Source organism: Bufo bufo, chromosome 8 (genome assembly GCF_905171765.1).
Source record: "Bufo bufo chromosome 8, aBufBuf1.1, whole genome shotgun sequence".
NCBI classification, from domain to species: Eukaryota; Metazoa; Chordata; class Amphibia; order Anura; family Bufonidae; genus Bufo; species Bufo bufo.
In genome coordinates this window covers 51,181,739-51,207,891 of record NC_053396.1, presented here as the reverse complement: position 1 = coordinate 51,207,891, position 26,153 = coordinate 51,181,739, and the positions used below count along the sequence as shown (strand labels likewise).

At 40.0% G+C, this 26,153-nt stretch overlaps 1 protein-coding gene across 1 annotated transcript in view; it reads right to left on the bottom strand.

Moving 5' to 3' along the window:
• DRP2 (dystrophin related protein 2) overlaps nt 1-26,153 on the bottom strand; it is a 406,196-nt gene that overhangs the window by 239,837 nt on the left and 140,206 nt on the right. The window contains exons 7-8 of the mRNA XM_040405377.1: nt 25,715-25,793; nt 2,002-2,062 (exon numbers count right to left, since the gene is read on the bottom strand). Of these exons, the coding sequence (XP_040261311.1) occupies nt 2,002-2,062; nt 25,715-25,793 (140 nt within the window). The remainder of the gene's footprint in view (nt 1-2,001; nt 2,063-25,714; nt 25,794-26,153) is intronic.

Genomic DNA, 26,153 nt, shown 5'->3' with positions numbered 1-26,153 from the left:
ACGCTAGTGTGAAAGTAGCCTTAAAAAGAAGATTAAAAAATGTGACATTTTTTTCTTTGCATCCCTATATTCTGACCCTTTTTTTATATTTTCGTCTCCTTTTTTTGAGGGGTGATCTCTAGTTTTTATTGATACCATTTTGGATCACTTTGCTAAAATTTTTGTGGACTGTGAAGTGATGGGGAAAAAAACAGCTAATCGGTCATTTTAATATATATTTTTTCCCCGTTACGGAGTTCACTGTAAAGGATAAATACATTTATATTTTAAGATCATTTTCGGATGTGTCGATGCTCATAATCTTTATTTGTTATTACTGCTTTTTCTTTTTATAATGGGAAAAGGGTGATTTGAATTTTTATATTTTTTTATTTAAAACATTTTTTAAATGCTTTTTTTCACTTTTTTAAGTCGCCCTTCGGGACTTTAACATACAATACTCAGATTTCTTCTCCCATAGACTGCAATGATTTATCAAAGGCAGAGCTTCCTAGGAACATTGCTGTGGTAGGCCTCGAAGCCTGCAGAAGGCCCAAGGCTACCAAAGCAATTGAATGGCTCCCCCAAGTATGGAAAGCCCTTTCAGATGCTGTGGTCACAGGGGGGTGGTTGAGGGCTTAAATGTCCATGATTGTCATTATCACAGACATTGCGTCCGGATGCCCGCTGTTTTACTAAGAAACTGAGTGGACGCCATGTTTAAAGACTTGACTTCTGCAGAACATATACAACGGAGGTCGGGAAGTGGTTAAGGGGATTATTTATCAAAGACCAGAGGTTTACGTTGGTCTTTGATACCCCCTGCGCTGCTGGAGAATGTGCCTAATTTACAATGAAGCACGTGCCTCATCATAAATTAGGTTCAGCTTCTAGCAGTCCATGCGCCTAGATTGAAATCTACTGCAGTCCCTCACTGGAGTAGATTTCAATAGTCGTTTATGCCTGGAAACAGGTATAAAAGCTTGTAAATTTACCAGGACTTTTGGCCCAGACACCGCCACTTCAAAGTGGCAAGGATGGCGGAAAAACATTGTGTACTCCTATATTTAGGTGAAAGGACATTTTTAAAAATCACAGGCATGTGCAACATTTTTACGCCTAAAACTGGCCTGTTAAATGAACCCCTAAGGCCCCTTTCACACGGGCGAGAATTCCGTGCGGGTGCAATGCGTGAGGTGAACGCATTGCACCCGCACTGAATCCGGACCCATTCACCTGTGCATGGTTATAAAGGAAAATAATAGCATTCTTAATACAGAATGCTTACTAAAATGTTGCTTGAGGGGTTAAAAAAAAACCTCATCCTATTGTTCGCGCAGCCGGCATTCTGTTCTTAATTCTTCTTTCAGGACCTGCAAAAGGACTGATGACGTAATTGCGCTCACCACGTGGTGAGCGCGATTACGTCATCAGTCCTTTTGCAGGTCTTGAAAGAAGAATTAAGAACAGAATGCCGGCTGCGCGAACAATAGGATGAGGTGAGTTATTTTCTTTTGTATTTTTTAACCCCTCAAGCAACATTTTAGTAAGCATTCTGTATTAAGAATGCTATTATTTTCCTTTATAACCATGCTATAAGGAAAAATAATACAGTAAATTACTAACATCATCTCCTAGCAACCATGCATGAAAATCGCACCGCATCCGCACTTGCTTGTGGATGATATGCGCTTTTCACGCAGACCCATTCATTTCTATGGGGCCTGCGTTGCGTGAAAAACACAGAATATAGAACATGCTGCGATTTTCACGCAACACACAAGTGATGCGTGAAAATCACCGCTCATGTGCACAGCCCCATTGAAGTGAATGGGTCCGGATTCAGTGCGGGTGCAATGCGTTCACCTCACGCATTGCACCCGAGCGGAATTCTCGCCCGTGTGAAAGAGGCCTAAGTGTCACAAAAGTTAACCTACAAATGCAAACAAAACAACAAAGTGATATGAAAGATGACAAAACAAGAAGCTAAAGCAAAACACAGAGTATATTAGTTTTACTCACTTGATATAGTAGGGAACTTTGTTGGGGGATATTGCTCTCTCCCATGGCACCTGTACGGAAGCTGGAATAGATATTTTATCACAAATTAGCTGACAAGTTTTTTTTAGATGACAGAACTGACTGTCTAGTATCAGCTTTAGGCCTCATGCATACGATCGTTCCGTTTTTGTGGTCCGCAAAAAACGGAAGCCACCCGTGTGCCTTCTGCAATTTACGGAATGGGCGGGCCCATTATAGACATGCCTATTCTTGTCCGCAAAACGGACAAGAATAGGACATGCTATATTTTTTTTGCAGGGCCTCGGAACGGAGCAACGGATGCGGACAGCAATGGGGCCACATCTTTTGTGGCCCCATTGAAGTAAATGGGTCCGCACCCGAGCCGCAAAAACTGCGGCTCGGGTGCGGACCCGAAAAACGGTCGTCTGCATGAGGCCTTAAGCTTCCTTACGCTCTGCCTTCACAAGCAAATTAAGCCATGAACTTCTCTTAACAGTTCTGATTTATCAGAAGTCATTTTATTATAAAATGTATTAAAGAGGATGCTTGCACACGGTGTGGATCACACATGGCTTTTCCGTAAGGATTTTTTTGCAGAACCACAGTGAAATGCCTTAGGCTACATGCACACAAACGTTGTTTGTTTCCGTGTCCGTTCCGTTTAATTTTGCGGATAGGATGCGGACCCATTCATTTCAATGGGTCCGCAAAAAATGCGGACAGAACACTGTGTGCTGTCCGCATCAGTATGTCTGTTCCGTAACCCCGCAAAAAAAACAGAACATATACTATTCTTGTCCGTTTTAGGCATTGTTACAATGGATCCGCAAAAAAAACCTGATGGCATACGGATGTCTTCCGTTTTTGTTTGCGGACCGCAAAACACATACGGTCCTGTGCATGTAGCCTTAGGCCTCATGCACACGACCGTTGTTTTGGTCCGCATCCGAGCTGCAGTATTTGCGGCTTGGATGCAGACACATTCATTTCAATGGGGCCGCAAAAGATGCAGAGAGCACTCCGTGTGCTGTCCGCATCCGTTGCTCCGTTCTGTGGTCCGCAAAAAAAATATAACCTGTCCTATTCTTGTCCGTTTTGCGGACAAGAATAGGCAGTTATATTAATGGCTGTCCGCGCCGTTCTGCAAATTGCAGAACGCACACGGACGCCATCCGTGTTTTGTGGATCTGCAATTTGCTAACCGCAAAACACACAACGGTCGTGTGAACTAGGCCTTATTCACATGTAAGTGATTTTCATTAGTAATTTTGAGCCAAAACCAGGTGCGGCTCTAAACGCAGAACAGGTGCAGATCTTTCCTTTATACCTTATGTCTGTGGAGGCTCCAATCCTGGTTTTGGCTCACAATCACTGATGGTAATTAGAGATAAGCATATTTCATATTTTGACTCCGCTGCATAATGGAAACGGGACGGATCTGTTTTGTAGCCCATAGACTTCTATTATGACGGAATGAATAACGGAATGCCTCTAAAGGCATTCCGTTATGCTTTCAGTCATAGAATTGCGCTATGGTCCGTGGTAACAGAATCCATAAAGCAATTCACCTTTAGCTAACAAAGTGTGAATGAATTTCATAAGCGGAAATTCGCTCATCTCTAATGGTAATCACTGACCAAACACTGACGTGTGAATGAGGCGTAAGGCATAGTACAGTAAAGTAAAATACAGCAAAGAGTATGAGGTTAGAAAAATCTCAGGTACACTTTGCTTTTTAGGTTTGGAAACTGACCTATTGTGCAGATTTTGAAACCTGCAGCATGTCAATTGTTGTTGTGTTTTTTTTGTGCTGATTTCAAACTTTTCAATGGAAGAGTGAGATTTTCGGCAAAACCGCATCAAATTTGTACCAAAAAACATGCACAAAAACATGATAAACAGTGCAAATTAATGTTTGTTTTTTTGGAGCGCTTTTAGTGCAATTTTCATGCAGATTTTCTGCACATAAATCTGCATTCTGTGCAGTCACCTTAAAGGCCGCACAAAAAAACGCAAAACCAGATTAAATAATGTGGTTTATGCGTGCTTTTTTTGTGCCATTTGGTGCAGATTTCTTGCAGGTTATTTCTCTCTACTCTAAAAGCATTCCTTGACTGCTTCTAATGAACCACCAGAGAGTTTGATTCTTTTGCAGAGTGAGCTTCAAATGCTACTTGTGCTTAAATACTATGGAGGTTATTTATTAAGACAGACGTTTTAGACGCCGGTCTTAAAAACCCCTATAGCTGGCAGTGGATCCGCCGAAGTTAAGAAGAGGCGCAGGTCTCTACATAACTTTAGTGCAAGTCTAATTGTAAGACAGCTTCCTTGCTGGCTTACATTTAGACCATTTTCTACGCCTAAAACAGGCATAGAAAATGATGAATGAGAAAGCCCCTCCCTTTCCACACCATGCCTACTTTTTTAGACCTGGCATGAGCTAGGAAAAGTCGCACATTGTGCCGAAAATAGGCTTTGCGACAAAATTTGTGCCAGAAATATGCCAAATGGAGGCGTATTTCTGCATAGTAAGTGAGCTCCTATGTTCAATTATTTGCACCTTGGTGAGAGAACTGACAGCGTTGAGACACCCAAATAACTCAATACTGCCAGTAGGCTATATTTCATATATATCACTGAAAGAAAACCTGCTCTCAAAACATAACCTTCATTGATACTCAAATAAAACCCTCTCTATTATCAGTATAAATAAATAAAGATAAAAAAAATATATAAAATAGTATAAAGTGCAAGTGACCAATATACAGTATATGTCACAAGAGGGGCCTAAGGATTTTCCAGGAATCACACCAACAGTCATCTCATCATGAGTAACCACAACTAAGCATCTGATGCTGTTATTTGCCAAAATTGGCAAATAACAGCATCAGATGCTTAGTTGTGGTTACTCATGATGAGATGACTGTCACATAGAGTGCCACCAGTTCAAACTGCCACATTCCTCGAAAATCAAAGGGGTTGTCTACTTTAATTATATTGATGACCTTTCTTCAGGATAAGTTGAAGAGTGGTGAGCCTGTGTAATTACTTCTATGCGATGGCTTTGTCTGCTCAAATGAATACTACAGTGCCGTCCCATAGAAGTATATGGGGACGCCATACTTATAACTACACAAGCTCACCATTGCAATTGCTGTGGCAAGCAGGTGAACAGAGCAGAAAAGGAAGTGCTTGAAGTATGACTGCTTGTAGATGGCCAGCTAAGACCTGTCCTAGGTTGCTAGTATAGCTTATATGTGTTAGTGAAAAAAGAAGATTTACCTAGAAGTCAATGGAAATTGGCCAAAGTTCTAGAAGTTCAAAAGGATGAAGACAAACTAGTAAGAAGAGTGTTGTTACATAATGGAGACTCAAAAGTTGACAAAAAAGGAAAACGATTCCACTACACCACTCAAGTTGGAACGTCCTATACAGAAGTTAGTTGTTCTACCTTGACAGTGATAAAAGACACTTGGAAGTTGAGAACCTGATTTAAAATTCCTCAAATTCATGTTCCACTAAGAACATAGAATTATAGGTAATTTTGGTGGGAGTGTAGCTGGCCAGCTAAGACCCGTCCTAGGTTGCTAAACCTGCTAATAACCTTAATACAGTTCCTATGTTTATGTGTTAAAGACAAAAGCAGAGTTATTTTACTGTGACATCATGTTTTGGATGTCATATAACTGTAATATTTTGTGTTCATAGAAGCAGAAAAAGATAATATGCCTTTAAGATTAATTTTGTAATGTAAGGTAAGCTGAGTGACACAGCAGAAACAACAGAAAGCATAGTGTTAATCTGCTGTTACTGGGCAGAAGTCTAGATCAATCACAGCCAGCTTCTCATACAGCAAGAGTTTTCACTAATCACAGCGAGCCTCACACACAGCCTGTCTTGGAATTCCCCCAGCTCCTGCTGCTAGAATCATTATTCACCAGAGACAGGAGCTGAAGAGACATTCACTCCACTGAGAGCTAAGTTTTATGGGAACAAGAGCACAATATAGGTATTTAAAACAAGTCATATAATGTTCATATTGTTAGTATTGTGTTTAGAACTGTGTACTGAACTAGATATACTGTATATGTGTTTACTTACAGTTCCACCAAACTACAATTGCAACCATACAATTACAAATACAATTGCAACCATACAATTGCAAATACAAATTGCAAGCATACAATTGCAAGCATTTAGATTGCATATTGCAATCCAAATTGCATACAACTATAACAGATCATACTCAAACCAATCTGCAAATAGTCACTGTTAAATGCATACTACAAGTAGAACTATTAGTTAGACCTCAAATGAACGATGAACCTCTCAGAGAGATCATAAAGTGCTTAAATAACTTAAAGTGACAGTACAGATACTGAAGAGAGAAATATATCCACCATTTTATGTTGAATGACAAGATTGAACAGTTGAACCACCATCTTATGCATATCACCATTTTGTGATATCTTTTCAACACGTGTTATGTACATGGACTATCTGCTGCGGAGGTGGCAGTGTTATATTAAGAAAAGTTGAAGTTAATAAAGAAGTTAGTTCAAGCATTTGGTGTGCTCTTTAAACCTACTGTTTCCATAGAACGGTGTTAGAGGAATTACAGAGTAATAGACAGTCTGGATCTTCTAATGCCACAACGCAAAAGGCACTTCATAGTGCTGCGCCTCCCACAGTGTAACTATTAGCCCTCAGGGTGAAGCGATAGTTCTTCTCAACTTGCACAGTAAAGAGCTCATTAGAGCAGCGGAGCGCCAGCATATACCGCCGCGCAGCAACTGTTCCCTGAGTGAGCAAGCAAAGACACCTCAGCGGAGCTACCATAAAGGCCATAGAACGTGTGCATGAGTCAAACTGCAGCTGACTCTTAAAGCGGCAGAACGGCAAAAGCAAAATAGTCAGAGAAAGAGCGCCAACCCTCCTGTGATCCCTAGAGAGAGAAAGAGACGCATGGTGAAAGGCCAAAGTTCAGAGCTAGAGTGCCTGCACCGCTATCCACGGAGAGACCACGTACTGCAGTCAGCTAGTTTCCCGCCACTAGACCCAAAGCCTGCAGCAGCGTATCCAAGCCAGCACATCGCAAGTCATCACAAAGCATCGCAAGTCTGCACAGAGCATCGCAACTCAGCACAGAGCATCGCAAGTCTGCACAGAGCATCGCAAGTCTGCACAGAGCATCGCATCACATCAAGAAAAGACAAGTCTCCTTTAAGACAGACATTTGTTCCAGCAACCTTCAGATCGCAGTATCCTGCTCTTCAGAATAAGGTCAGAGCTTTCCTTTTATTACTTATCATTGCATATAGGCTTTCGCATAAAGAGAAATTTTTTGTGTTCAGAAATAAGAGACTTTAAATAAAAACAAAGGACAGTTTGTAGTACACGGACTCTAAAGCATTTAAAGTGAAAGTCATTTATTGTCTGCATTTATCGCTGTTGTATTTAAAGTGACAGTAATTTATTTCTGCATTTGTCAGTATTGCATTTAAAGTGAAAGGACTCTTAATATTCGTATAGAATGTCAGTATTGCATTTAAAGTAAAATGTCTAAACCTAGTATTACCATGCCACTGTTAGAGGATACAAAGAAAGATAGAGTAGAGGGAGAAGAGCAAGGGAACCTGTCTGAGGTAGAAGAGTCTGATGCAACATTAGTCTTGCCTCAAACAAATATAGCCCAAACAGATGAACTAAGACGTTCATCACGTGCCAGAAAACCAACCTCAAAGAGGCTTGAAAATTTGAAGCAAGAGGCAGCATTAAAGGAGAAAAAGTTTGCCCGAATGTATGATAGGTGGAAATCATACATTAAAGACATTCGTAGAAAGCTAAAGCAAGAAAGTATAAAAAGGAACTTGAGTGATATGGTAGAGACGGTAGAAGAATCTGATTGCAAAGGACGCCATCCTACACCACTACATGAAGAACGTCCAAAGAAGGATAAATCCTCGATACCTAAATGTCATATATCTTTTATTTAAAAAGAATCTTCATATAAAGAGGATCAAAAAAAAAATATATATTATATGATCCTTCAGGCGGACATAATCACTTCTAAGTTTTTTTTATCGAGAATCTTAATTTGATTTGTGCAAGCAGTGAATAAAGGGACAATTGTCTATGCCAAAATATATATGTAATTTATTATACACAATACAAATCAAGAATATAAAATCAACGCAATTGCAAAGACAAACAATGAAGCTGTAAAATAATACCCAAAATATCCCACACGGTGGTGCTAACACACCACTATCTCACCGCCACAGTACAACTTAAAGTTTACCTAACTTTTAACAAATAGACCAATGATTTATATACCAGGAGAAACTTAGGATCTTCTGTTTACCAAACAGGCTATAACAATAAAACACGGATTAATATAGGAAAAATTAATGTTATCTCTTGACTCTGTTTCCCTATGACCAATCAAAAATATATGATATTAATATGATAAAATGTCAAGCTCGGCAATCAGACTACGGAATATAACTTTCCAAGGTTTAGTCCTCTTTTCAAATAATGTCAGATCTTCCATTAGCAATATGCATTTTTGCTAAGGGAATAATCAGCATTATGGAGGCGCCTAACACTATATATTCCCACAGTATGGGGACTTTTGGCTATATACCAAGATAAATATCTTATTAATATCACAAGCAGTAAGCACAGTATACGTTACTGGGTCAGAGGTAGACAGAGTTTCAGATGGGACCAGTTCTCAAGAACCTTCCTAGTAGTCAAAAATAATCCAAGTTTCTTTTGGTATATCCTTTTTTTTATGATCAATTTCCTTTGTTTTGGATAAGAAAGCACACATTAGGGGAGAAGAAAAACTCACAAAGGAGAAACAAATTAGGAGTAAAAAAAGGAAAGAAAGAAAGAGGGGTCTATCAAGATGAAAGCCATGGTGAGACATGCGATGATGGACCACCCAGCTTTCCTAGGAACAGAAGTGAGATTCCTACTAGGACTTGGGAAGAGACACAAATAATGATATTTCATTTTATTAAGACTAATTGGATAGTGTGGGTGAAATTATACAATCTAGATTGGCGAATAAATAAATTAATTAATAATTGATCATCTCCATATTGAGATGAAGTCTTAGGATATTGTGAGACTTCATTCTACCAGCAGAAGAATCAAGACTCATAATCTAGCAAAGCATTAAATGATTGCTTATATATATATATATATATATATATATATATATATTGATAGTGATATTCTTCACCAAGCTAAGTGATGAATTCCCACAGAAAAGACTTGTTCTAAGTCCTTCCCATTTAGGATATGATCTAGCAAAGATCCTAGATCCCTGTTATTTGTCTTAATAGTCTTACCAAAGTCATATGTGTGAAAATAATCCAGGATGGGGCAGAAGGATACAGTTATCTCTTCTAAGTTATATCCTTGAATGGATTTGCCCATTCTGGAAGTCATGTGATGTATAGTTTGTTAGAGGGGGCGGAATGTTTTTATCATTCCATATTGATGTCTAGGATTAGACATGCCCATTTCTTGATATAATGAGGTTTTCTGTGAACAGAAGTAATGTATATAACTTATGTTTCTATTTTCTATTTTATATCCTAACCTAAAAATAGCTTGGTTATAATGTGACAAGTTATTTCCACTCACATGTATTGTTAAGCTTGTAATGCTTTATATCAATACTATATATATTCATTTTCATGTATCATTGTGTTTATTTACTTATTTTTGTTTATAATCTTGTAACCAATAAATGTTCATATTTTTATAATACCTGTGTATTATTGTATAATGCAGAACTACATTGTTATCATTAACATCATCTCACGTCAAAAATAACTTATTATCTGAGGAAATAGTCGGACTTAGATGTGAATTATATCCATTAGGTTGTCTACAATTCACCAGGTCATTATTTTAAGAATTTATGACAATTTTTTAAAATTATATTTTTTTGATGGTTAATTATTTTATGACCATAATTAATAATTTTTAATTGAATTATTACCGCCCGACATAAAGATACTGAGGAAGGAAAGAAAGTATCGGTATTCTCTTGCACAGTGAGGGAAGTAGAAAGCAATGGCACATCAATGGTTGTACCAGTGTGCTCATTAAATCCTAAAAGGAGGAACAAGAAGGTATACGCCTATGTCACCTTCATTGATCAAGAAATCAGCAAAAAATTACAAGTGGCTACAGAACCATTGACGCTCAAACTCACCACAATGACGGGGAGAGACACATTAGTGAACAGTCAAAGGGTCAAAGGACTGAGAGTTAGAGGACTTCATTCAAACTGCACACTAGATCTACCTCCAGCTTATACAAAAGACGATATACCTCTAGATCGAGATCGCATACCTACCTGTGAAACAACCAATGAATGGGGGCACCTATCTGTCATATCTCATGAAATGTCCCGGATGAAGGAGTTTGGTGTTAAACTGTTGATAGGCTACAATTGTCCCGAAGCCTTGATACCATGAAAATGTAATCACAGGAGAAAAGGGTTCAAACTGATCTACGATGGGGTGTTGGAGGAAAACAGCAGATCGCAAACTCAAGACAGGTGACAGGATTGTGTCATTGAATATCTGTCCAAGAGTTACCAACTGTAAGTTCAGCAAAAGTAATCAAGATCCTTAAATCCGACTTTGCAGACATAAGTTCTAAAGAAAAGAGTGTATCTCAAGAAGACAAAGTTCGTACACACTCTAGAAGAAAGTATTCAGCAGAATCAACAAGGTCATCTTGAAATGCCCTTACCTTTTAGAGAACAACCTAGTCTGCCAAATAACAGAAATCTTGCCCTAGCAAGATTGAAATGTTTGAAGAAAAAGATGGGAACAGATCCCAAATTCAAGCAGGATTATTTGAAATTCATGGAAGGCATCCTCAAAGAAGGACATGCCGAGAAAGTTAATAACAAACCTAAAGAAGGAGAAGTGTGGTACATCCCACATCAAGGTGTTTACCATTCAAAGAAACCAGATAAGATTAGAGTAGTATTTGATTGCTCAGCAAAGTACAATGGTGTTGCATTGAATGATCATCTACTAAAAGGACCAGATCTTACAAACACTCTGCCTGGAGTACTCTGTACATTCAGAAAGTATCCCGTAGCGGTCATGTGTGACGTTGAAAATATGGTTTCCACCAGTTTCATGTAAAGAATGAAGATAGAGACTTCCTGAGGTTCCTATGGTGGGAGGATGGAGATACAGATACCAGCAGAATACAGAATGAAAGTACACTTGTTTGGACCAGCATCATCTCAAGATTGTGCCAATTATGGTATGAAGTACCTGGCTAATTAGAATGAAAAGGATTGCCCATCAGCAGCAAATTTTCTGAAGAAAAACTTTTATGTAGATGATGGTCTCATAAGTCTAGAGTCTACAGAATCTGCAATCAAACTAATTAAAGAAAGCCAAGAGTTATGCGCAAGAGGAAACCTGCGCCTTCACAAATTCTTCTCAAACAACAGAGCGGTACTGGAATCCATCAGTGACTCTGAACGTGCATCAACAATGAAGAATGTGGATCTCAATTATGATCATCTTCCAGTTCAGAACGTACTTGGATTGAGATGGAATGTAGAGAACGACAAGTTCTTCTTTGAAGTATCTATTGAAGAGAAAGTTGCAACTAGAAGTACCATTTTCTCCGCAGTGGCTTCTATTGGGATTCTTGGTCGCAGTAATCCTCAAAATAAATACTGCAAGAATTATGCAGACAGAAGTTGGGATGGGATGAGCCCATACCTGAAAATTTGAGACCAAGGTGGCAGAGTTGGATAAGAGACTTGCAAAACTTGAGAGAAGTTCGGATACACAGATGTTTTGTACCTCATGATTTCCGAAATTACAAGAAAATAGAACTTCATCACTGTTCAGATGCCAGTAGTTATGGTTATGGTCAGTGCTCCCACATCAGAGTAATAGAAGAAGAAAAGATACACTGTGCCCTAGTTATGGGGAAGGCCAGAGTTGCACCTACCAGTATTCAGACAATACCAAGACTTGAACTGACAGCAGCCGTAGTTTCAGCATCAGTCAGCAAGTTTCTGAGAGAAGAATTGGAATTGAAAATAGATGAAGAATATTTTTGGACAGACAAGTTGTCCTAGGATACATAAATAACGAAGCTCGAAGATTCCATATCTTTGTTGCCAACAGAGTTGAGAAAATCCGGGTAATAACAAATCCGGAACATTGGCATCACATTGACACAAAGCATAACCCAGCAGATCATGCTTCAAGAGGCCAGAATGTAACAGAATTGGAAAATTCAAACTGGTTCACGGGTCCAGAGTTCATTTGAGAAAAGGAAATCACGCCCAGTAAAGGTTACACAGAATTGTCTATGGGCGATCCAGAAGTAAAAGTTGTACAAACATTGAGCACTGCTGCCAAGTGTCAAGATGACATACTTGAAAGACTAGCCAGATGTACAAAATGGAATACAGTCATAAATGTAGTAGCTCGAATTCAACGTTTGGCAAAGGGAATCAGAAAGAAGGAATTGTTGAATGTAGAAGAAAGAATGAAAGCTGAAGAAACAGTCATAAGACTCATTCAAGAGAGATTCTACAATGAAGAGTTGAAGAGACTTAGTCAAGAACCTAAAAGGCTTCCAAACAACCAACCATTGTAGAAGCTAAATCTTGTTCTGCAGGATGGTATTCTGAAGGTTGGAGGGAGACTGGAAAATGCATCGTTACCTAGCAGAGTGAAGCATCCAGCAATTCTACCCAAAAACTCTACCTTCACAAGATTGATTATTGATCCCTACCACAACATATCCTTGCATCAAGGAAGAAGCTTTACCCAAAGCTGTTTGAGAGAAGGCGGTTACTGGATTGTGAAAGGAAGCAAAGTTATAGCAAAGTATATAAGTAAATGTGTAGTCTGCAGAAAGGCACGTAGACCTACCGAAGAACAAAGAATGGCAGATTTACCGACAGATCGTGTAAACCCATCACCACCATTTCTTTATAGCAAAATGGATTGCTTGGACCCATTCATCACCAAGCAAAACCGCAAGGAGTACAAGAGATATGGACTAATATTTACATGTCTGAGTTCCAGAGCGATTAATCTGGAAATGTTAGAAGATATGTCAACTGACGCATTCATCAACGCCTTGAGATGTTTCATAGCCATTAGAGGTACTGTCAGAGAGTTTAGATCTGACCAAGGATCTAATTTTGTTGGAGCAAATAATGAATTGAAGAAAGCTCTAAAAGAGATCGATAAAGAAAAAGTAACTGAGTGTTAGAGAAACAGTGTGATTTCCATATCAATGCTCCACATGCAAGCCATACAGGAGGAGTTTGGGAAAGACAAATCAGAAGTGTGAGAAATGTGTTAAGTTCAGTGTTGAAAAAGAACGCCGGAAGAATAGATGATGCTTCACTTAGGACCCTATTCTATGAAGTAATGTCTATTGTTAACAGTCGTCCACTTACAGTTGATAACATCAACGATCCGACAAGTTTGGGCCCTTTAACTCCCAACCATCTACTCCACCTTAAGTCGGATTACATACAGCCACCGCCTGCCAAGTTCACCAAAGAGGATTTATATGCTAAAAGGAGATGGCGAAGAGTTAAATAACTATCAGAACAGTTTTGGAATAGATGGAGGAAAGAGTACTTAGCCAATCTTATGCTAAGAAGTAAATAGCAAACACCCAGAAGAAATGTCCAAGTTGGTGACTTAGTGTTAGTGAAAGAAGAAGAATTACCTAGAAGTCAATGTAAATTGGCCAAAGTTCTAGAAGTTAAAAAGGATGAAGACAAACTAGTAAGAAGAGTGTTGTTAAAAATAGGAGACTCAAAACTTGACAAAAAAGGAAAACGATTCCACTACACCACTCAAGTTGGAAGGTCCTATACAGAAGTTAGTTGTTATACTTGAGAGTGATAAAAGACACTTGGAAGTTGAGAACCTGATGGAAAATTCCTCAAATTCATGTTCAAGTCCTACCACTAAGAACATAGAATTATAGGTAATTTTGGTAGGAGTGTAGCTGGCCAGCTAAGACCTGTCCTAGGTTGCTAGTATAGCTTATACAGTGGCGGAAATAATTATTTGACCGCTCACTGATTTTGTAAGTTTGTCCAATGACAAAGAAATGAAAAGTCTCAGAACAGTATCATTTCAATGGTAGGTTTATTGTAACAGTGGCAGATAGCACATCAAAAGGAAAATCGAAAAAATAACTTTAAATAAAAGATAGCAACTGATTTGCATTTCATTGAGTGAAATAAGTATTTGAACCCTCTAACAAAAAAAGACTTAATACTTGGTGGAAAAACCCTTGTTTGCAAGCACAGAGGTCAAACGTTTCTTGTAATTGATGACCAAGTTTGCGCACATTTTAGGAGGAATGTTGGTCCACTCCTCTTTGCAGATCATCTCTAAATCCCTAAGGTTTCGAGGCTGTCTCTGTGCAACTCTGAGCTTGAGCTCCCTCCATAGGTTTTCGATTGGATTAAGGTCCGGAGACTGACTAGGCCACTCCATGACCTTAATGTGCTTCTTCTTGAGCCACTCCTTTGTTGCCTTTGCTGTATGTTTTGGGTCATTGTCGTGCTGGAACACCCATCCACGACCCATTTTCAGTTTCCTGGCAGAGGGAAGGAGGTTGTCGCTCAGGATTTCACGATACATGGCTCCGTCCATTTTCCCGTTTATGCGAATAAGTTGTCCTGTGCCCTTAGCAGAAAAACACCCCCAAAGCAAAATGTTTCCACCCCCATGCTTGACGGTGGGGACGGTGTTTTGGGGGTCATAGGCAGCATTTTTCTTCCTCCAAACACAGCGAGTTGAGTTAATGCCAAAGAGCTCTATTTTGGTCTCATCAGACCACAGCACCTTCTCCCAGTCACTCTCTGAATCATTCAGGTGTTCATTGGCAAACTTCAGACGGGCCTGCACATGTGCCTTCCTGAGCAGGGGGACCTTGCGAGCCCTGCAGGATTTTAATCCATTGCGGTGTAATGTGTTTCCAATGGTTTTCTTGGTGACTGTGGTCCCTGCTAATTTGAGGTCATTAACTAACTCCTCCCGTGTAGTTCTAGGATGCTTTTTCACCTTTCTCAGAACCATTGACACCCCACGAGGTGAGATCTTGCGTGGAGCCCCAGAGCGAGGTCGATTGATGGTCATTTTGTGCTCCTTCCATTTTCGAACAATCGCACCAACAGTTGTCACCTTCTCTCCCAGCTTCTTGCTAATGGTTTTGTAGCCCATTCCAGCCTTGTGCAGGTCTACAATTTTGTCTCTGACATCCTTGGACAGCTCTTTGGTCTTTCCCATGTTGGAGAGTTTGGAGTCTGCTTGATTGATTGATTCTGTGGACAGGTGTCTTTTATACAGGTGACTAGTTAAGACAGGTGTCCTTAATGAGGGTGACTAATTGAGTAGAAGTGTCTAACCACTCTGTGGGAGCCAGAACTCTTAATGGTTGGTAGGGGTTCAAATACTTATTTCACTCAATGAAATGCAAATCAGTTGCTATCTTTTATTTAAAGTTATTTTTTCGATTTTCCTTTTGATGTGCTATCTGCCACTGTTACAATAAACCTACCATTGAAATGATACTGTTCTGAGACTTTTCATTTCTTTGTCATTGGACAAACTTACAAAATCAGTGAGGGGTCAAATAATTATTTCCGCCACTGTATGTGTGTAATAACCTTAATACAGTTCCTATGTTTATGTTTTAAAGACAAAAGCAGAGTTATTTACTGTGACATCAGGTTTTGGATGTCATATAACTGTTATATTTTGTGTTCACAGAAGCAGAAAAAGATAATATGCCTTTAAGATTCCTTTTGTAATGTAAGGTAAGCTGAGTGACACAGCAGAAACAACAGAAAGTATAGTGTTAATCTGCTGTAACTGGGCAGAAGTCTAGACCAATCCCAGCCAACTTCTCATACAGCAAGAGTTTTCACCAATCACAGCCAGCCTTACACACAGCCTGTCTGGGAATTCCCCCAGCTCCTGCTGCTAGAATCATTATTCACCAGAGACAGGAGCTGAAGAGACATTCACTCCACTGAGAGCTGAGTTTTATGGGAACAAGAGGCCAATATAGGTATTTAAAACAAGTTATATAATGTTCATATTGTTAGTATTGTGTTTAGAACTGTATACTGAACTAGATATATATGTGTTTACTTACAGTTCCACCAAACTACAATTGCAACCATACAATTACAAATTAAAATTGCAAGCATACAATTGCAAATACAAATTGCAAGCTGCAAATTGCAAGCATACAATTGCAAGCATTCAGATTCCATATTGCAATCCAAATTGCATACAACCATACCAGATCATACTCAACCAATCTGCAAATAGTCACTGCTAACTGCATACTGCAAGTAGAACTATTAGTTAGACCTCAGATGTGATCATAAAGTGCTTAAATAACTTAACCACCTCCGGACCGCCTAACGCAGATTCGCGTTCCGGAGGTGGCAGCGCTGCGCAGAGTCACGCATCTACGCGTCATCTCGCGAGACGCGAGATTCCCTGTGAACGCGCGCAAACAGGCGCGCGCGCTCACAGGAACGGAAGGTAAGAGAGTGGATCTCCAGCCTGCCAGCGGCGATCGTTCGCTGGCAGGCTGGAGATGTGATTTTTTTTAGCCCCTAACAGGTATATTAGACGCTATTAACAGCATCTAATATACCTGCTACCTGGTCCTCTGGTGGTCCCCTTTGTTTGGATCGACCACCAGAGGACACAGGTAGCTCAGTAATATGTTGCACCAAGCACCACTACACTACACCCCCCCCCTGTCACTTATTAACCCCTTATTCACCCTTGATCACCCCTGATCACCCCATATAGACTCCCTGATCACCCCCTGTCATTGATCACCCCCCTGTAAGGCTCTATTCAGATGTCCGTATGATTTTTACGGATCCACTGATAGATGGATCGGATCCGTAAAACGCATACGGACGTCTGAATGGAGCCTTACAGGGGGGTGATCAATGACGGGGGTGATCACCCCATATAGACTCCCTGATCACCCCCCTTTAATTGATTACCCCCCTGTCATTGATCACCCCCCTGTAAGGCTGCATTCAGATGTCCGTATGATTTTTACGGATCCACTGATACATGGATCGGATCCGCAAAACACGTACGGACATCTGAATGGAGCCTTACAGGGGAGTGATCAATGACGGAGGTGATCACCCCATATAGACTCCCTGATCACCCCCCTGTCATTGATCACCCCCTGTAAGGCTGCATTCAGATGTCCGTATGATTTTTACGGATCCACTGATACATGGATCGGATCCGCAAAACACGTACGGACATCTGAATGGAGCCTTACAGGGGAGTGATCAATGACGAAGGTGATCACCCCATATAGACTCCCTGATCACCCCCCTGTCATTGATCACCCCCCTGTCATTGATCACCCCCCTGTAAGGCTGCATTCAGATGTCCGTATGATTTTTACGGATCCACTGATACATGGATCGGATCCGCAAAACACGTACGGACATCTGAATGGAGCCTTACAGGGGAGTGATCAATGACGGAGGTGATCACCCCATATAGACTCCCTGATCACCCCCCTGTCATTGATCACCCCCCTGTAAGGCTGCATTCAGATGTCCGTATGATTTTTACGGATCCACTGATACATGGATCGGATCCGCAAAACACGTACGGACATCTGAATGGAGCCTTACAGGGGGGTGATCACCCCATATAGACTCCCTGATCACCCCCCTGTCATTGATCACCCCCCTGTCATTGATCACCCCCCTGTAATACTGCATTCAGATGTCCGTATGATTTTTACGGATCCACTGATACATGGATCGGATCCGCAAAACACATACGGACATCTGAATGGAGTCTTATAGGGGGGGTGATCAATGACAGGGGAGTGATCACCCCATATAGACTCCCTGATCACCCCCCTGTCATTGATCACCCCCCTGTAAGGCTGCATTCAGATGTCCGTATGATTTTTACAGATCCACTGATACATGGATCGGATCCGCAAAACACGTACGGACATCTGAATGGAGCCTTACAGGGGGGTGATCACCCCATATAGACTCCCTGATCACCCCCCTGTCATTGATCACCCCCCTGTCATTGATCACCCCCCTGTCATTGATCACCCCCCTGTAAGGCTGCATTCAGATGTCCGTATGATTTTTACGGATCCACTGATACATGGATCGGATCCGCAAAACACATACGGACATCTGAATGGAGCCTTATAGGGGGGGGTGATCAATGACAGGGGTGTGATCACCCCATATAGACTCCCTGATCACCCCCCTGTCATTGATCACCCCCCTGTAAGGCTGCATTCAGATGTCCGTATGATTTTTACGGATCCACTGATACATGGATCGGATCCGCAAAACACATACGGACATCTGAATGGAGCCTTACAGGGGGGTGATCACCCCATATAGACTCCCTGATCACCCCCCTGTCATTGATCACCCCCCTGTCATTGATCACCCCCCTGTAAGGCTGCATTCAGATGTCCGTATGATTTTTACGGATCCACTGATACATGGATCGGATCCGCAAAATACATACGGACATCTGAATGGAGCCTTATAGGGGGGTGATCAATGACAGGGGGGTGATCACCCCATATAGACTCCCTGATCACCCCCCTGTCATTGATCACCCCCCCTGTCATTGATCACCCCCCTGTAAGGCTCCATTCAGAAATTTTTTTGGCCCAAGTTAGCGGAAATTATTTTTTTTTTTCTTACAAAGTCTCATATTCCACTAACTTGTGTCAAAAAATAAAATCTCACATGAACTCACCATACCCCTCACGGAATCCAAATGCGTAAAATTTTTTAGACATTTATATTCCAGACTTCTTCTCACGCTTTAGGGCCCCTAGAATGCCAGGGCAGTATAAATACCCCACATGTGACCCCATTTCGGAAAGAAGACACCCCAAGGTATTCCGTGAGGGGCATATTGAGTCCATGAAAGATTGAAATTTTTGTCCCAAGTTAGCGGAAAGGGAGACTTTGTGAGAAAAAATAAATAAATATCAATTTCCGCTAACTTGTGCCAAAAAAAAAAAAATTCTATGAACTCGCCATGCCCCTCATTGAATACCTTGGGGTGTCTTCTTTCCAAAATGGGGTCACATGTGGTGTATTTATACTGCCCTGGCATTCTAGGGGCCCTAAAGCGTGAGAAGAAGTCTGGGATCCAAATGTCTAAAAATGCCCTCATAAAAGGAATGTGGGCCCCTTTGCGCATCTAGGCTGCAAAAAAGTGTCACACATCTGGTATCGCCGTACTCAGGAGAAGTTGGGCAATGTGTTTTGGGGTGTCATTTTACATATACTTATGCTGGGTGAGATAAATATCTTGGTCAAATGCCAACTTTGTATAAAAAATGGGAAAAGTTGTCTTTTACCGAGATATTTCTCTCACCCAGCATGAGTATATGTAAAAAGACACCCCAAAACACATTGCCCAACTTCTCCTGAATACGGCGATACCACATGTGTGACACTTTTTTGCAGCCTAGGTGGGCAAAGGGGCCCACATTCCAAAGAGCACCTTTCGGATTTCACAGGTCATTTACCTACTTACCACACATTAGGGCCCCTAGAATGCCAGGGCAGTATAACTACCACACAAGTGACCCCATTTTGGAAAGAAGACACCCCAAGGTATTCGCTGATGGGCATAGTGAGTTCATGGAAGTTTTTATTTTTTGTCACAAGTTAGTGGAATATGAGACTTTGTAATAAAAAATAAAAAAATCATCATTTTCCGCTAACTTGTGAAAAAAAAAAAAAATTCTAGGAACTCGCCATGCCCCTCACGGAATACCTTGGGGTGTCTTCTTTCCAAAATGGGGTCACTTGTGGGGTAGTTATACTGCCCTGGCATTCTAGGGGCCCAAATGTGTGGTAAGAAGTTTGAAAATCAAAATGTGTAAAAAATGACCGGTGAAATCCGAAAGGTGCTCTTTGGAATGTGGGCCCCTTTGCCCACCTAGGCTGCAAAGAAGTGTCACACATGTGGTATCTCCGTACTCAGGAGAAGTTGTACAATGTGTTTTGGGGTGTCATTTTACATATACCCTTGCTGGGTGAGAGAAATATCTTGGCAAAAAACAACTTTTCCCATTTTTTTATACAAAGTTGGCATTTGACCAAGATATTTCTCTCACCCAGCATGGGTATATGTAAAATGACACCCCAAAACACATTCCCCAACTTCTCCTGAGTACGGAGATACCACATGTGTGACACTTTTTTGCAGCCTAGGTGGGCAAAGGGGCCCACATTCCAAAGAGCACCTTTCGGATTTCACCGGTCATTTTTTACACATTTTGATTTCAAACTTCTTACCACACATTTGGGCCCCTAGAATGCCAGGGCAGTATAACTACCCCACAAGTGACCCCATTTTGGAAAGAAGACACCCCAAGGTATTCGCAGATGGGCATAGTGAGTTCATGGAATTTTTTATTTTTTGTCACAAGTTAGTGGAATATGAGACTTTGTAAGAAAAAATTAAAAATCATTTTCCGCTAACTTGTGACAAAAAATAAAAAATTCTAGGAACTCGCCATGCCCATCAGCGAATACCTTGGGGTGTCTTCTTTCCAAAATGGGGTCACTTGTGGGGTAGTTATACTGCCCTGGCATTCTAGGGGCCCAAATGTGTGGTAAGAAGTTTGAAATCAAAATGTGTAAAAAATGACCGGTGAAATCCGAAAGGTGCTCTTTGGAATGTGGGCCCCTTTGCCCACCTAGGCTGCAAAAAAGTGTCACACATGTGGTATCTCCGTACTCAGGAGAAGTTGGGGAATGTGTTTTGGGGTGTCATTTTACATATACCCATGCTGGTTGAGAGAAATATCTCGGCAAAAGACAACTTTTCCCATTTTTTTATACAAAGTTGGCATTTGACCAAGATATTTATCTCACCCAGCATGGGTATATGTAAAATGACATTCCAAAGAGCACCTTTCGGATTTCACCGGCCATTTTTTACACATTTTGATTTCAAACTACTTACCACACATTTGGCCCCCTAGAATGCCAGGGCAGTATAACTACCCCACAAGTGACCCCATTTTGGAAAGAAGACACCCCAAAGTATTCGCTGATGGGCATAGTGAGTTCATAGAAGTTTTTATTTTTTGTCACAACAAGTTAGTGGAATATGAGACTTTGTAAGAAAAAAAAAATCATCATTTTCCACTAACTTGCGACAAAAAATAAAAAGTTCTATGAACTCACTATGCCCATCAGCGAATACCTTAGGGTGTCTACTTTTCGAAATGGGGTCATTTGTGGGGTGTTTGTACTGTCTGGCCATTGTAGAACCTCAGGAAACATGACAGGTGCTCAGAAAGTCAGAGCTGCTTCAAAAAGCGGAAATTCACATTTTTGTACCATAGTTTGTATGGTATAACTTTCACTCAAACCATTTTTTTTTTTTACCCAAACATTTTTTTTTATCAAAGACATGTAGAACAATAAATTTAGAGAAAAATTTATATATGGATGTCGTTTTTTTTGCAAAATTTTATAACTGAAAGTGAAAAATTTCATTTTTTTGCAAAAAAAATCGTTAAATTTCGATTAATAACAAAAAAAGTAAAAATGTCAGCAGCAATGAAATACCACCAAATGAAAGCTCTATTAGTGAGAAGAAAAGGAGGTAAAATTCATTTGGGTGGTAAGTTGCATGACCGAGCAATAAACGGTGAAAGTAGTGTAGGTCAGAAGTGTAAAAAGTGGCCTGGTCATTAAGGGTGTTTAAGCTATAGGGGCTGAGGTGGTTAAAAGTGACAGTACAGATACTGAAGAGATAAATATATCCACCATTTTATGTTGAATGACAAGATTGAACAGTTAAACCACCATCTTATGCATACCGTCATTTTGTGATATCTTTTCAACACGTGTTATGCACATGGACTATCTGCTGCGGAGGCGGCAGTGTTATATGAAGAAAAGTTGAAGTTAATAAAGAAGTTATTTCAAGCATTTGGTGTGCTCTTTAAACCTACTGTTTCCATAGAACGGCGCTAGAGGAATTACAGAGTAATAGACAGTCTGGTTAGACTAAAAGTCAGAGATACTGCACTTCATAGTGCTGCGCCTGCCATACTGCTGCCTTCTCTTCAAACAGCTGATCGGGAGGGGTTAACATGGTGACACTGCAGCAAAGAACAGCTTTTTGAATGTTGGAATTTGCAAGAAACAAAGAGCTTAATCTTACTATTGAAACCCCTAGGAATAAGGGCTCATGCACACGACAGTTGTTGTTTTGCGGTCCGTTTTTCATCAATCCGTTGTTCCGTATCTGAGTTTTTTTTTCCTCTGATTTAAGTCCTCTTCTGTTCTGTTATTTCACAAAACATATGCGTATGGTTTCCGTATGCAATAGTTTTTTTTTCGGATTGGAAACAGTAACTTATTAATCACCAAACACATGAGCAATATGGGCTGAGCATAACATTTCTACAGTATGGATCCGCAAAATACGGATGACATACAGATGTGTTCCGTGTGCGTTCTGTATTTTTTGCGGACCCATTGACTTCAATGGGGCCTCAGACCGTAATTTGTGGACAATAATAGGACATGCACTACTTTTTTGCGGAACATAAATATGGAAACGGAATGCACACGGAGTACCTTCCGTTGTTTTTGCGGACCCATTAAAGTGAATGGTTCCGCATGCGGTCCGCAAAAAAAACAGACAGGAAGCGGAAAGAAAATACGTTTGTGTGCATGAGCCCTAAGTGTGTCACATATTAAGAAAATGTTACGAGCGGAGACTAGATGGATTTTTTATGTGGCCATGCTAAGGGGTCTCAATAGTAAGTTTGAGCTCTTTGGTTCTTGCAAATTCAAACATGCAAAAAGTTGTTTCTTGCTGCGATGTGGCCATGTTAAACCTCCTCTTTTGTGTATAGGTTTAACCTCCTCCTGAGGCAGCGATTTTCATTGTTTGCGTTTTCATTTTTCGCTCCCTGCCTTCCTAGAGCCATAACTTTTTTTATTTTTCCGTTCACATAGCCGTAAGACGGCTTTTATTTTACGGGACAAAGTCCACTTTCTAATGACATCATTTGCAGATGATGTAGTGGGAAGCTTGAAAAAATTCCAAATGGGGTGAATATGAAAAAAAAAAACGCAATTCCGCCACAGTTTTATGGGTTTTGTTTTTACAGCGTTCACTATGCATTAAAACAGACTTGTGCTCTTCATTCTCCAGGTCAGTACAATTACAGCGATACCACATATGTATAGTTTTTCTTGTGTTTTAATACTAAAAAAAACTTTAGAAACATAATTTTTTTATTTTCATCGCCATATTCTGACCCTTATAACTTTTTATATAGTTATGTCTACGGAGATGTGTTAGTTTTTGTTAATACCATTTTAGGGTGTGTATGACAATTTGATCACTTTTTTATTCAAATTTTTTGGGAGGTAAAGTGATGAAAAAACAGCGAAGTCATTTTTTTCCGTTATGCCATTCACCGTAGTTTTTTATTATATTTATATTTGTTTAATATTTTAATAGTATGGGCATTTTAGCACACAGTGATACCCATGATGTCGATTTTTTTTTATTGTTTACGTATTTTGCGGAAAGAAGAATGACTTTTATATATTAAAAATGTATTTATTTTTTTTACTTTTTTTTTTAGTTCCCCAGGTGGACCACAACATGCAATCATAAAATCGCAATTTGTATAGGATAATGACATTTTCTACATTATCTTACACAGAAATAGCTATATTACAGTTCAGTGCTGCCACCTGCTGGCCTGAATTGTAGTATACAAGTAATGAGCCTGGAAGCCTAATACAGGCTCAGGTTGATTACTTTCAAGAAACGCCTTCCCTGATATCCACCGGGGGGATATGTTCTTGCCCTTGAAGTGCATGCTTTCGGGTTCCCAGCTTCTAGGACGCCACAGCATTTGACCACGGCATCTAAGGGGTTAAATGTCAGCGATCGGCATTACCGATGAACGTGGAGCCGCGGGTGTCTGCTGTATATTACCTATCCAAAACGACAGCACAACTCCAAATAAATAAATCATTATAATAGCAAAGTCCTTTACTTATCTTATGCCCGCAGTTCAAAAGTCTCCAGCCTCCCTTTTGAAAAGTCCCTTTTCAAATTTTTATAAGGAAAACAGCAGCACATCCTCCAAATAGTAAGTATTCCTTTATTTCCCAAAAAGCAATAGCATAGTAATGTTTTAAATCTCACTGATTCTTTTTTAGACATAGTATATATCAATGTTATCATCCGTATATATACTGTATACACATGCCCATTAGATGTAATGATGTCACCAAGAAATTACCGGTCATGTGGGCCTGACGTTCTAGATAGAATACCAGTAAGCTAACGATATCTGCCAGGAATTGGTGCATGTGCATCATGTAGGATGAGACGCTGAGTCCGCAATATTCCTTCTGGAGCTGGATTTATGTTCCTGTACATATTTCAGGATTGTATATCTAAGTTATTGATATTTATTGATAGGTATTATATAAGTAAAATATAATGGAAAACATTGTATAACATCATCTTCTCAAGTGATAATCATTATCGTCATTACTGCAGCCTGTAACGGGTATTGCTAGAGAAACAGTCTATATATTTTATTTCATAGATCAGGTATGGACAGGATAGGGGCAGTGTAAAATGTAAACTTTATTGATGTTTGTGTTTGGTGCAACTTATTTGGCACCATGATCCAGATGCTGGTGATAGTCTAGATGATGACGTAAATAAAGGCCTAATTAGGCACAGATGGGTGATTACATGAGAAAACATTCATCTTCTCACTGCTTTTCTGGAAAAAAAGACCCCCCACAATCAGAGAGCAATTATGCTTTATAATGGGTGAAGGGACACTGTTAACATGAATACAAATCCATGTTATTCTCCCCCTGGACACAACTACAGATAGACAGGGAAAGAGAACACTTTCTGTTACCTCCTCCTGCCGACTGTCAGCACTACCCTACTGGCCCGCCTCTCCTTCTCCAGGCTGGCTGACATCTCAGCTGGATGAATGGGAGAGGCCTGCTTTATCAGGGCATATCTCAGGCTGTGCAGCAGCTACAGATGCTTTTGTTTTAAAGCTGACAGTATAACCTTAAAACAAGACCAAGATAACATTGTTAGCTCTTCTACATAGTCCATGGAAAACAGATTCGGAGTCAAAGCTGCATGTATATGCAGACTTGACTGGGACTAGCGCTACAGTCTTAGTCTTGTTTTAAAACTTGTACGATTGTAAGATGTAAAACAAACCCTGAATGGTGTCTCTAGTTGCTATACAGTCTGAGAACCAGCCATCAGTAGTAAGGACGTATGATATATGCCCATGGCTACTTAAGCACCAACTCCCCAAGGGAAAGGGTTAAGCCATATTCTTATCAGATTGAAAATACTTTAGTTGTAATGAGTGTTTATGAGCTGTCAGGATAAGGGCTATAGATTGAGCCATCAGAGCAGCATCTGTTGAATAAACATCAATTAGAAAAAAAATATTTAGACCAAAATTTATAAAATGCAATGTTTAAAAATTAAAAAAAATTGTTCCCATTACTGTGCATAGACTTTAACGTTCAATTGAAAAAAAAAAAAAAACTTACAAGATAAAAAATGTTGAGACTCCGGTCCAAAGTCACGGTGAGCATCCTGCAGCTGACGGAGGCGTTCTGTAACAGAAGTCTGCACAAGAATAATAATATATATACACAATTATTCCATTTGTCTCTACACACATTTTAAAGAATATTCTCATGGGCTGTCAAGCCATTGTCTAAACATACAATATGACTGAACAAATATTTAGGTACCATCAAATTTGAACAATGTCAACTCTTTAAAGTGTAACTCATATTTATTTTATTTGCTAGTTTATTAGAGCTAAGCATATATACCTGAGTCTGTTAATGATTGTCAAAAGATCTGTAATTACCTTTATAATAACAGCTTTCATTAATGTCTCCTGTCCCTTTCCACTGCTCCCTTAAAAGACAGTTGCTATTGTATCCGGCTAATAAGACAAATAGACAGAGGGGTGGTCCT